Below are 14943 nucleotides of genomic sequence, written 5' to 3' on the forward strand. Positions count from 1 at the left end.
TTCCAGAATTCTGGAATGTCATAAATTAAAACTTCTTGCTTCTCCAGCTCTCAGCTATGTTCAAATATTTAGCCATGTGATTATTTATATATTGAATGGAAAGCAAAGAACTATTCATTCTGATTGCCAACAGAACACTATCAATAAGTATCTAGATTTGTTCTGGGTTAGACTGTTTTTGTTCAAGACTGATGAGGCTATCTTCCCTTTCAGACAAACTTTCATGCACTGTGCTGACAGGTCCACCTTAAAAAGACTGTTTTTTTGTTTCTTAATGTTGCTATACTTCCAAATGTGACTTACCTGACAAGTGACACGTCAGAAGATTCTGCACACCATCCCACCCTTTGCCTGAAAACTTGAGCATCTCAAGAATACAAGCACACAACTGTTATCCTCGTCATAAATAAATATTTCACTAAGTGAAACTTGCATGCTGTTCTTTGACATTGCTGTTTAAACGCATTTACTTAGCAACTCGAATTTAAAATTTTGCAGTTCTTTTCCATTTTAAATATTTGAAATAGTGACATTTTGAGGGTTTAAACACTAACACCACTAATAGAAGATTTCACATATTAATGTTACCCTTTTTTTCATTTAGCTACAAACATGTAAAACTGTGAGCACTAAATTAATTCACTTAAATCTATGTAGCTACAAAAATCCATCACTGTTTGCACACACATCTAAGTGACTATACTGTCCAGACATCCCACACCTAAAAGGCAAACTAACAGAGCAATTAAATTGCTCCAAAACAGTAGTAATTCATTACATTGGGGGGGGGGGGATAAGGAAATACTCAATAAATACAAGATATCAAGTATTATAAACCAATATTTAAAGAAATTTCCTTTATCTGCTCTCCAAAGATGAAGCTTATGCGGCAAAATCAAAAACACCAAAACATAATTATGAATTAATATGGGCAAAGCAGATTTTCCTATCTTTCCTATCATGTACTTAACAACCTACGTGCAATTAGAGAAAAAAATTGTTACTCTACAAAGACTGCTTTAAAAGTGAAAGTTTATTCTGGGAATCTGCTTATGCTCTACAGAACATTTCTAATCTAAACAAATTAGGATATAAAAAACTTCCAAATACCTGGAGACTATCACACTCCATTTAAATAAGCAAAAGCTATAAACATATGAACTCTAACCAACCTAGGGATACATGCCAGCTCGACCGTTGCCCTGTCAAACAAGGATCGCGCCCACTATTAGGGAACCAAGATAGTGAAGGCGAAAAATATGCTATTGGAACAAAACATCACCTCATAGACAAGAAAAACATAACAAGCATAGGAACAGGGAATGTAAGAACTCTTCACCAGAAAGGAGCATTGGAAATACTACTGCATGAATTAGACAACTACCGATGGGAAGTGATTGGATTCTGTGAAACCAGGTGAACTGGAAAAGGAGAATTCCACCATAGACAGTACAAAATATTAACTTCAAGCAGGAAGGACAACAAACACCAAGAAGGAGTAGCACTTATATTAAAACCAAAGGCTCAAAACTCTATTGTCCTACAATCCTATCTCAGCTAGGATAATTCAAGCAAGATTTAAAACATCAATCGGATGACTAACTATTATTCAAATATACTCACCAACTTCAACATCATCACCAGAAGACATTGAGGAGTTCTATATAGATTTGCAAAAAGCAGTACAGCAGACATCAAGTCAAGATCTCCTAATTGTAATGGGGAACTTAAATGCAAAAGTAGGCAAAGACTGGGATACGTGACCATACGTGACCAAGAGTAATCAGAAAGTTCGGGTATGGAGAAAGAAATGAACGTGGTGAAAGACTTCTAAACTTCTGCTCAAATAATAGACTAACAATAACCAACGTTCTCTTTAAACATCCAAAACCCCAAAGAAAATGGATATGGATATCACCAGACAGACAAACCAAGAATATGATAGACTATATTATTGTAAACCAAAGATGGAAATCGAGTAACCTAAACTGTAGATTGTGGATCAGACCATAAACTAGTATTAGCAAACCTAAGAATAAAGTTAAAATCTGGAAGCACTTTTAGAGTCAAAAGGAGACTGAATGTAAAAAAACTATAAGACAACAATATTCTAAGAAAATATCAACTAGAACTAGATAAAAAACATGAAGGAACTACCAAAAACAGAATATAAACATCGAAGAACACTGGTGCAAATTAAAGAAAATAATATTAAATTCGGCAGAAAAAACAATAGGTTACACAGAAAGAGAAAGTAAAAAGGACTGTATCTCGAATGAAGTAAAAAGGTTAAACGATCAAAGGAAAAGCATGAAACTAAAACAGAAATGAATATAATAGATTAACTAGAGAAATAAAAAAACTAGTTAAAAGAGACAAGAATAACTGGTTAGAAGAAAAATGCAAAATGGCAGAAAAGCTATCAAAAGAAAATAACCTTCATGGATTATAAAAACAAATAGACCAAATTAGTAAGATATGGATAACCAAAATTATAATGAACAAAGACAAAGAGGGAACAAATAATTGAAAGTAAAACAAAAAGAATGGCCAGATGGGAAGAATACTTCAAAGATTTATATAATAAAAACAGCTCCCAGGATACGATTCCAGCCATTGAAATGGAAGAGGATAAAAAAAAATATCTTTACCAAAGAAATAATAGCACACAGCATAGGAAAAACTCAAAACTAGGACAGCGCCTGGCATTGATCAAATACATGCAGAATTCTTAAAAGCAGGAAAGGAACAACTTTTGGAACCATTAATTTTGTATATAGGAGTTATGACTGATTGGACCAAATCAGTCATAACTCCTATATACAAAAAAGGAGATAAAACAGAACAATAATTACAGAGGCATTAGACTCCTCGGTATTCCAAGTAAGGTTTTTATGAAAGTACTCCAAAAACAAATTAAGCCAAATATAGAACTGGCACTAGGAGAAGAACAAGCCGGTTTCAGCCCAGGGTGAAGCACAATTGATCAACTATTCACTTGAAGACAGCTAATAGAAAAGACACTAGAGTAAAACCAAAATTGCTACATAAATTTCATAAACTTTCGTCAGGCATTTGATTCAATCCGCAGAAGAGAACTATGGAAAGCTATGGAAGAATATGAAATTCCCAACAAAACCATAAGAATAATAAAGAATCTATATGAGAAATCTGAAAGTGCAGTACGAATGGAGGACACCTTAACCAACTGGTTCCACACAGAGAGCAGAGTAAGACAGGGATGCAATCTGTCACCACGCCTGTTCAATCTTATGCTGGAAGAAGTAACCAATAGGCCTTAAACAATGAAGACTCTGGAATCAAAATATACGGGAAAAATGTGACAAATTTAAAATTTGCAGACGACATTGCATTACTTGCAAGCACAGAAGAAAATCCACAGCGAATTTCTGATAAAATAAAGGAGAAGTGTATAAAATCTGGATTAAACATAAATATAGACAAGACAAAAATTACACAAATAGGAAAAAGCACCACCAATCTGAAAACTGAAATAGTAAGAATCTAGAGCAGGTAGAAAATTTCACCTACCTTGGATGAGTTATTGAATACAATAGTGAAATTATAAAAGATATAAACAGAAGAATCAGTCAAGCATCCCAAACTTTTGGACGACTTAATAAAATATGGAAGTCAAGAGACATCAAACGAGTAACAAAAGTAAGAATCTATGAAACAATGGTCCTCCCAATACTCCTCTATGGAAGTGAATGCTGGAATCTCAGAAAGGCTGAAGAGAAAAAATTATTAGTTACTGAAACGGGATGGCTAAGAAGATTACTTGGAATATCTCTACTAGATCGACTAAGAAACGAAGACATAAGGAAACGACTAAAACGAGCAATAACAATAATAGACAAAATCCAAGAAAGAAGACTGTGATGGTTTGGCCGTGTGACCAGAATGGGAACAAAAAGACTACCATCTAAAGCCCTGAATACAACGATGGAAGGTAAAAGATCCAAAGGACAGCCCAGAATTAGATGGATAGACAAAATAAAAGAGGACCTCAAAACCAAATCATAACAAGTGACACCAAACTGGAGAGAATTGTTCGGACTCTCCCGAGACAGACAGAAGTGGAAAGAGTTCATTCAGCCTCATCATCATCCACATAGATGATGGAAGAGAGAAGAAGAAGAAGATAAATATATACTTGAAAACTCTTATTCTTATTCAATTTTTTGGTGAATATTTTAAAGAAAGACACCAACATAGGTATTTAGGTACTATGATACATGGAAAAGTCTATACCTGATCCTAGAAGAGCCTATATAATAATATTTCTGTAATACTGTGATTTTGTAATGGTCCAAGTAAATAAATGAAATGAAAGTCATACATTAGTGGTGTTCAACTTTTTTACTACGCGAGCTATTTTTCTATAAAAAGTTATTTGGTGATCTACTCTCTTATATATAAGTTATTTGCCTATCTACTTCTTATATAGATTATGTTCCCCCAACCTGATATCTGATTATGCACAAATAAACAACTAAAAACTTTATTTGCGTATTTAAAAATTTATTTACTTTTAATTATTTTAATACAACAAAAAAAAAAATATATATATATATATATATATATATATATATATATATATATATATTGGAATAAAATATTTATTTCTCTATTTTGGAAAACCAAAGTTAGAAAAAACAACAGGTTGATTACAAACTTGCAAGTTGCAGGAAATGCTGGTTGATTAAAAAAAAAAAGTTAATGTGAAATTTGGTATTGTTTGGACCTCGCAATATTTTCATAGTCAAGTTGATATGAAGAAGTGGCCAATCACAGACAATCATCCAAATGATCATTTGTAATTTGGTTTCTTAATTGATTTTTTATGACGGTCATATTTGAAAACGCAGATTCTTACAAGTATGTCAATCCGAAACACGACAGAATTTTTCACGCAATATCAGTTAATATTGGGAATTTTTCATGTGCATACTTCCAAATGACTTCATTGTTTATTGATTTTAAATGTAAACTATTCTGAATGTTTATTATCTCAAGCTCTACTTCAGCTTGGTTTACATCAAACAGCCCACTAATTTTATTTGAAATTTCTGTGATGTTCAAGTTTTCTTGAAATGGATTATTGATACAAGATACAATCATTTCAGTTTTATTAAAATCTTGAATTTATTTCTTCCTCGACTAATTCCATTTCTTGAATAAATTCTTTTAAATCATAGCAAAGCATTTCTTGATTTTGTTCAAAAATTTTTAATAAATATGGGAGATGTCTAAATTCGCGGTCATTTATATTTTTCTTTAATAAAAGTAAATATTGTTGGAAAGTTTTTATTGAACTTAACATGTGAATTAAATTTTTATCTCTACCTTGTAACTCTAAAAGTAAATTGCTTAATTTCATACAGAAATCTACTAAAAATGATAAGTGTAACACCAATTGTGGATAAATATCTCCTTTTTCATCAAGAAAAATTTTATGTAGTTAATTAATACAAGAAATCTTTCTAAAAATTGACTTCTGCTGAGCCAGCGAGCATTATTGTACAATAGAAGTTCCTTATCATTATCTACCTGTAATTTAAATAACCGCCATTGCAGGGCTTTTCCTCTAACAGAATTTACAATTTGAAATGTAATATCCAACACATCTTTTGTGTTTAATCTTTTACTACACAGTACTTGTTGGTGAATAATACAGTGGTACGTTAAAAAATATGGATATTTGTCATCGTTTTTACATAATGAAATGAAGCCTAATTTATTACCTATCATTGCAGGAGCACCATCAGTAGTAATAGACACGAGTTTAAAAGGCGGAAGTTTGTATGGTTTCACAAATTCATCAAACGTCTTCTCCCCTAGTCCTTCCCAATAATGGTATAATTTTCAAAAGTTTCTTCTTTACTTGAATAATCTTGAAATACCATGCGAATAAATACCATTAACTGAGCAATATCAGTGAAGTCATTTGATTCATCAAATTGTAATGAAAACGCAACACACTGGTGAATGTCTGACATTAACCTGGCCTGGAAACTTTTCTCTGGCAATTCGAACTCTTCCTTTTGACAATTTGAAACCTTGTCTGTGGTCTAGAAGTAGTCTCTCTCTCTAGCGACGTCTCGAACCGAGAAGCTCCTTTCTGGTAGTGGGAAACTCCTCTCTCAAGCAACGTGGATCCCGGCAGTCTCTCTGACGGCGAATCTGGACCGGGCGGCCTCCTCTCTGACAGCAATTCTGGAACCGGGACCCCTTCTGCTAGCTTCAGTCCCTTTTTATTAGACCTCCTCTGAGACCTCGCATGAAGTTTGGCAACCCCCAAAGAATCGGTATGAGTCTTTCATCTTAAGTTTCACATTCAGCACACCTTTTGTTCTCCTCCACTTTCTTTTGATTGTAAGTTGCCAGCCATCGGAAAGTTGTTTGAACTCTTTCTGACAGACTTCGGAGATGTTTACACTTAGAGCCTGCAAGCTTTTCTCATACATACAAGTTTCAATAACAATCTTTCTAATGCTGCCGTGTACAGCTTCAGCGACAAAAACATTGCCTTTGTTTTTAACACTCCAACATATTCTTATTAAAGCAGTATATACAGTTAACTTCAAAAGAGTTATTTACAAAAATATCTATGCCGAGACAAACAAAGTTTGTTTTTTTACAATATTCACATGGGACTTAACCTAAGTAAAAAATTGATGTATTGTGCTTTGGAATATTTAATATTTAAGCTACAATCCAGTTTTTACACTTTGCTTATAATCGTATTCACTCAGCTCGCTGTTTGACTTCCACTGATCCAAATTAATTCATTTATGCGGACTTATCAGAAAATTACTGATTTGACAATTTTAACGAAAAATAAATAAACAATACACTTAAAACGAATTAAAAATAATACAAAATAATGATAAATAAAATATTATGTTTTCAGTTTTAATTAAATTTGTAAATGAGCACAAATACACAAGAGATCGACCAAAAATCGCTCCGCGATCGACGGGTTGAACACCCCTGTCATACACCATGGATGAAAAGCTATTCAATAACAGACAAATTGGAATTTTAAAAGTTCAAATAAAAGAAATCATTAGCAAAATGAATTATTAATCATTTAATAATTCATTTTAATAATAATTAACAAAACATTAACAAATGAATTTAGTATACTAGTTTCATCAGTTTCATTAACAAGGTTTTCCAATAGTAATAATGACTGTTTATAACGAGTGTTATAAAATCCATAGTTATAAGTAGTGGGTGCAGGGCTTTTCATGATGATAATATTTACATGTAAATATTATACTAAGAAATGTAAATGGCATGGGATTGCACAGTGCATACAACTGTCTTTATTTTCTATTATTTTATACCATAAACTTAGTTTCTGAAAATGCTATACAAAATGAAAAAAGTGAAAAAGATATGAAATATGTACTTTCTTTTTTATTTATTTAGTTGAGATAATTTGAATTTATACCATTATAGCAGATCACAGCTAATGAAGAGGTCTTAAAAAGAGTAGAAGAAGAAAGAAGTCTGTTAAAGAGGATAAAAAGAAAAAAGGGAAACTGGATCAGACATATTCTAAGAGGAAATGGAATCATCAGGGATGCCATCAAAGGAAAAATAGACAGAAAAAGACCCAGAGGAAGAGTAAGGAAAACAATGCTAGATGACATGCTGAATGGAGACAGGTACACAACCTTGAAAGAAAAGGCTCAGAACAGAAGAGAGTGGAAGGAAAGTTTTTGCTACTAAGAGAAGAACCTGCTCATTTGCAAAATACTTAAGAAGAAGCAGATGTTCCCGATGGAAACATTTTAGAACTTTATAGTGATGTTGGGTTTGTTACACTGATGATGAAGGCACTACAGACATCTTAGTGGAATTTTTGAAAATTATGCAGAAAGTGCAAATATTAGCAAAGCTAGCATCCATTATATTGCATGCTGCACAGAATGAGGAGAATGAAACAAGATGATAAATATTTGAAATGGTTGTAAAGATATATTTAAGCAACATGAACATAAAACTTACGTTTCATCTGACTGAGACACAGCAAAGCGAAAACTAGCTTCCCCTGAACCAGATTTTGAAACTAGGATTTTAGTAGCACTATCAGCTGATAAAAGTAAAGGATTTGTCAATTCAGGCCTTAAAACTTTTCCATTACTTTCACATATTGTTGAATTAATCTCTTTTGATGCTATAGCATCATTTTCATCATTTTTATTTTCTTTATCATCTTGTTTTGATCCTAAAAAGAAAATAGTATTTAGATTAATGTTTTATTCAACAATTCAGGTTTTATAAAGTCCCCTTGTTTTTACTATTATGAAAGTTTTATGATATACTCTATACAAAAGTTTCTACTTAAAAAAAAAAAAAAAAAGCATATAACTGCCATTTTCAAGAATTCTACTTTCATCTTTAATGTTAAAGATGAAAGTAAAATAACTGAAAACGGAATGAGTATTGGCAATATTTCATATTTTTTAGAAGAGAAATTACTTTTGTATATATACATACATCAACCCCACACATAAGCAGATACGAAGTCTATACACATCAGTACTATGTGTGAGGCAAGTGGTTAAGAAGAAACCTGTTATGTTAATGAACATTATTATTAAGATCTGATCCCCATGGAGTCAATGGACTCATTGAAAGATATCTATATTCTCTCATGCAAAAAGATCATTTAATTGTGCCTTAAATCCATTCACAGTTTCCACAACTCATCACACTTTCAGGCATGCATTTCACTCTCCATGCAAAGAATATTCTTCACTCCCCTGCTCACACCCTTCTTATACAGCTTCTAGGGATGGCATCCAGTACAACCCTTGCATCCCTCTACTCTATGAAAAATCTCCTCCACATTAATCAAGTAACAACCCAACTTATATATCTCAATCATATCCCCTCTTCATCTTCAATTCACAAGGTTCTGTAAGTTGCATTCCCTCAATCTGTCCTCATATCTGACATTCCATAGACCTAACACTAACCTCCAGACACTCTCCAACACATTCCCCTGAAAACCAGACAACCAAATTTGTGCACAGTAGTCCATATGTGGCCTGATTAAAGCCTCATACAAGGGAATTATAATCTCTTTGCTTCTGCATGTCAATGCCCTCCTCATCATTGCCATAATCTACTGGGATGTTCTTACAATTTTAACAATGTAAGAGCCTGTGTAGCTCAGTGGATGTGGCGTTTGCATGCCACGGTGCTTGACCGCATAAAGGAAGACTTCTTGGTTTCGAATCTAGTCAGCGACTAGAAGAAATTTTTCTAAGCCTTTTTTCGACCGGTTCCAGAGTTAGTCTATCTCTGGCATGGGCAAGAGGGTTTTTTCTCCTGAAAACTCTGTTTTTTTTGTCCCATAAACTCAAGAAAATCGACTGTAGAACCCACATTATTTCAGACATTAAATACGAGTGTTATGATTAGGGACCACGTGATGGCAGCACTTGTTGAGCCATCTCTCTTCACTGCGTGCCACTTAATTAGTGATAGCCTTGGGCCAACTATCTCTGATTGGGTACCAGTGGAGATTGAACTGCCCACTCAGTCTCCAAAAATTGCCTACTCCCTATATTCGGGAATAAAAAGGCATTAGCTGATTTTTTTTTTTTGATTGAAGTTTACTTCAAGTCTTTGTCCAACATCACTCCCAAGATCTCTCATCTCTTCCACCACCATCAAAATTTCTCCATTAATCGTATACTCTGTATCCCAACCTTGCTTACCAAATTTCAAGCATGCAAGGCCATAACATCTGTTCTACTTCTCGACTTTGCATCATCAGCAAACAGCTGCACATCTCCAGTTAAGCTGGTCCCAATGTCATTAACATAAAAAGTTAAACAATGATGATCTCTAAATAGATCCCTGTGACACCCCGCTAGCGACCGTTCTCTTTTGTGATACTCCTCCTTACACAACCTGCTGATACTTGTCTAACAGCTAATCAGTTATCCAACTCATTAGTCTTATCTAATCCCTTCTGTTTCAATTTAGCTACTAGCTTGTCACGTGGCAATCTATCAAAGGCTTTTGAAAAATCCAAGTACACCACCACCACCATATGCATCTTCACCTTGTAATACATAAGCATAGTGCTGAAACATGACTCACCCCCTCAAAAGCCAACATATGCTATCATAAAAATGATTGCTATTATCAAAACCAGTTCTGAATCCTATTCCTCACCAACTTCTCTAACACCTTACTGTACTGTTTTTATTGATACCGTAAGTTTATGTTGTCTGTTTACAAGATGAATCGTATGTCTGTCAGTACCTACATTAATAGTGTCTTAATACATACAAAATACTGTAGATGTTATACATATTACTAATATCAAAACATCAAAAAGAAAAGATAATCTGAAAAAGAAATTCATATTTATTTTAAGGTATAACAATTCATGCATTGATAATGAAGAGGCAACAATATGATTGCCTAGTGCAATTGATACGACTGCTTTGCGGTAGCCTAACCTATACACTAATGAATGAATCATTATAAAAATTTTTATTTTCTGCTAATTAATTAGCAGAAAATAATTTAATTTAAACAGCTAATTTTATGCAGTCGTGATTTAATACTGCATCTTTACCTTTGTTTACATTTCTCTTGACTGCAAATGGCTATGTACAGTCTGAAAGTGTTTGTGTAAGTTTTGATAAATTTTAACTTTTCATAACAGGTTTGTGTATACTTTATAGTAGTAAATGATAAAATAGACTAGTATCCACATATATTTTATGTATTCATGACATACCTAACTTTTTCTTAATTTTTCTGATATTTCTAGGCTACACAGCATGCAGAGTTTTTTTAAATTGTTGCAAATCTCCAAAAAAATTTTCCAAAACCACATATAAGTGGAAACCTTCAACCTTCAAAGGTCAACTGTATAACCAAGTAAAAAACTTTCAACAAAAATAACATCTAACGAAGACTTTTAGCCTCTTTGATTAAAAGAGAAAATTTGTGCTTTTGTTAAATATAATAACTATCAAATTATAGAGCTGAGAGGCTTCAATTTGGCATGAGATACTGAAATGGAGGATATTATTGATCCATCCACACTTTACAACCAAACAGAAATAAGCTTAAATGTTTCAAAAATCTACCAGAGAATATGTGAAAATAATCTTCTCATAAGCTCTATAGTAAATTTCAAAACTTAGAAATGAAAATAAACTTGAGTTTCTTTCTGATTTAGTTATAAAGCATGAATGATTCATTACATCTTTTATTTCTTCCTTGTTTTTGTAAAATTTAAGCCTCTGCTCTATATTTTCATGTTTTGTTATTCATCTGCTGAAAATTCTTATGATGAATTTAACTTTCTGACACAGTTGGACTATAGTATTGAATGAGAGTTTTTGTCTTATTTCTGTTTGAAGCTTTTTAGGTTTTTTGAAACTTCGGCAATTTGAAGTATGGTCTGTGATGAGAACCAACAGCTATCAGACAAGTAAAACCTAAAAATTGTTTTTCTTCAGCTATGAAATAAAGATGGATGTTGAAATATAAAGAAAATTATGGATTTAATAATCAAAATGAATTAGTGATAAATTGTGATCTAGTAAAATAACTTTTTCAGCATTTTTGGAATTAGTCTACATCTGGTTTCATAAATATTTTCTGACTTCTGAAGGGGAAAAAAAAAAAATTTCAATTTTCAATATGCTGCTAGCTGTTGTGAAAAGAAATTTCTCTGAGAATTATACTGTGGAATAGGTTTACTCAATTAGCCTTGGAAATCTTTTTCTGAACAGGTGGGTATGGCCTGTTACCAAGTGTAGTCATTTCAGCCAGCATACAGCAAAGAATATGCCTATTTGTCATCTACATCCTATTTTTTATTATTTAGATTATTCAATCTTGTATTTAGATTCTGTAGTTTGATACTTCAGCTTCATGTTTTACGAATTCATTGCTATACTTGTGTTTTTACATTAGTAATCAAAGATATGTACTTTTTCTGTATTATCCAGATATTTCGCTGTTTGCACATTTCACAGTGCATATTTTGAATCTGTATATATATATATATATTGTAAAACTTCCAAACATTGCTTTTTTTATTATTATTCATAGCCAAACTGTACCATTTTTCAATATTTCAAGAGAAATTTTAATACCACATAATATAAACAACTTTTAAGACTGCATAATGGACAAATAAAAACCCCAACAAAAGTATCTATTGCAAACAACAAGCATTTGTATGCAGCCCCACAAAACAAGGGAAGGCTTTTCCCAATTGCTTGCATTTGTTATTCTCGTGTAATAAATTTTTCTGCTTTTGGTTAGATGAATACTGAATCTTTCTATTTATTCAGCCAACTACTCTGAAGCAAGATTGAATATTCCCAACATCCCTACTCAACACATGATCAATGTTATTTTATTCACCTTTGTCATTTAACATCTCACAACTTTAAGTATCTTTATTTATTTTTCAACCAAGACTAACCAAATTAAGTTAAGTGGCTATATGTCATTTAAGCACTTAGCTTTAAGTTTCACAACTATTTGCATCAAAACTTAATTCTGTAATTTTTGTAATTCTACCCGATATGTTGGTAAATCTAATTTACATTAGCAGAGTGCTAAGGGTTAGATAATCCAGAAACCCTGATTTGTATGAATTTTAAAATTTTTCATGCCACTTCAGGACTCTAGCAAGCAGGGTGATGATCATGAAATCCATCTCTACCTAAAGACATTCACAGACATCCATACCTGTAGTGGAATTCAAGCTCATGAGCTAGTATTTGTTGGAGAAGTATACCAGGAAAAGTGATCCGAGTTTAAAATCCTGGTTGTAAACCTATAGTATGTTAGTACCATGAGTGGACTAAGGATTTTTTTTCCCTATTTTTATAAATCTTTTTTTATTTATTTATTTATTTTTTTTTTTACAGAAACCCTGCTCTAGAGGCCAATACAGAACTTTTTCGAGCCACATCAGGCCTCCAGTAAGCAGGGTGGTGGTCTCACACCAGACAATGAAATTTATCTTCCACCTAAAGATGATCAGAAACATCCATGCCCACAGCAGGATTTGAACCTGCAACCTGTTGGTTGGAGAACGAATGCACTAACCACTAAGACAATCAGACTGGTATTTGAGACTAAATTAATGCCGGAGGTGGTGGTGGGAGGAGGAAGAATTACAAGAAGGTGAGTCAGTGAATAATCACTATGTCACCATCAAGCTGATAAGATGCCATGAAATTCACTACTGACACAGTTTGGTTTGTGCATATTTGCTCATAGGCATATCTTCTCCATCTCTTATTTCTTTTACCTTTATTTTTTTTAACTTAAATCAGCAAGTGAAAAAAATAAAGATATGAGCAGTGGCAGCTTGTGGCTTGAAATCGTGGGGTGTTGCAACTTTCGAAATATACATACACACTGTAAGTACAGTGTATACATGTATGGATAAAATATCAAAATTATGGAAAAAATTAAAAAAATAAACATGAAAAAATATTGTTTATTATCGAATTATACAATATAAACAAAATACAAAAAAAAATTATACAATATATACAAATTATACATTCCTTCAATTGTAATTAAAGGAATGGATTTACAATTTTTGGACATGACAATTAAATCCTTTAATTGTCATGTCCAAATATTTAAAGAGACAGAGTAAACACGATAAGCACTACAAACACTGTACTACTACTACTACTATTGGCACAAACTGCATATAAACAACAGTGAAACTGCGTGACGGACAGTGCCACATTATGCTAATAGCTCGCATCTCACTATGACATGCATATGCTTGCACACTTAGCACTATGACACAGTGCTGCTAGCGTCCTTCACCCTCCTAAGGGCTGCAGGATGGATTTTTATTATTTTTTATACAAAATAAGAGAATTGTATAGGATTGTTGATGATAAAATTAAATAAATTAATAATTGTATTTATATATCGAGAAAAACTGAGAGTGCTGCAGTTCCACAGTGCCTATGCATGAGCCGCCCCTGGGTATGAAAAATAAGAGATGCGACACAGTCACGTAAGTGACACAGATAAGTGACAGTTACATCACTTATGCTTGGGTAAAGAATATAATTTCTTGTCTACCATTCTATAACAACAGTGGTTGAATTTTGAGGTTTTTACACTTCCCAGTAAAAAGCTGAGCATAAAAGCAGAAATGGTACTTTATTGGGGGGGGGGGGGATAAGATATCTACACTTAAAAATAAAGCTGTTGGTCTTGAAAAACTTTATCATTGATAGCTTTTGTGAACATATTGTAATATCTTTAAAACTTAATTTCGTTTATTCTAAAAAACAAAGCAAAATTTTTCCGTTATGCTGAATTTTTAAGTAATAGTTATAACCAAGGCTCCAGTTATAAGTGTGTGTGTGTGGCAAGTGGATATCAAGAAATCCACTTGCCACACAGCTATCACAAGAAGTGGAGAGTAAATTTTCAGCCTTGCCCTAAATGCATTCAAAATATATTATTTTCTTTGCATAATTTACACTTTTGTTGTCTCATTTATCACCATGAGTGACTACTAACAAATTTATTAAAGATTTATTTCCAGAGAGAGAGAGAGAGAGAGAGAGAGAGAGAGAGATGGAAATAAAATTTCTGAATCTGAAATCCTTAATTCAAACATTTGTTTAGTTGCAAGTTTTCTCTAAAAGTTATAACATAAACCAATCATCTTCACTTTCTTTTATCTCTGAGGTTCAGAATTTTTTCTTCCTATATGAAAGACTATATGAAAAAAAAGAACAGTTATAAAACACTCAACCTACAATATCTTCTTCCCCAAACAATGCCTTATCATTGATATAATATAATAAATGATAATGTTTAAACATTTTTCTTTCCATATGAAAGATTTCATAAACATCCACTAATCAC

At 32.8% G+C, this 14943-nt stretch overlaps 1 protein-coding gene across 5 annotated transcripts in view; it reads right to left on the reverse strand.

The window, feature by feature from the left end:
* The window catches only part of RanBP3 (ran-binding protein 3), a 282159-nt gene that overhangs the window by 141540 nt on the left and 125676 nt on the right, over positions 1 to 14943 (reverse strand). For all 5 annotated transcript variants that reach the window (XM_090404725.1, XM_090404727.1, XM_090404724.1 and 2 more), the window contains one exon: positions 8044 to 8263. In XM_090404725.1, the coding sequence (XP_090260851.1) occupies positions 8044 to 8263 (220 nt within the window). The remainder of the gene's footprint in view (positions 1 to 8043; positions 8264 to 14943) is intronic.

The sequence above is a fragment of the Typopeltis vanoorti genome, chromosome 15 (assembly GCF_054136105.1).
Source record: "Typopeltis vanoorti isolate ZY-2024b chromosome 15, IOZ_Tvanoo_1.0, whole genome shotgun sequence".
Lineage (NCBI taxonomy): Eukaryota > Metazoa > Arthropoda > Arachnida > Uropygi > Thelyphonidae > Typopeltis > Typopeltis vanoorti.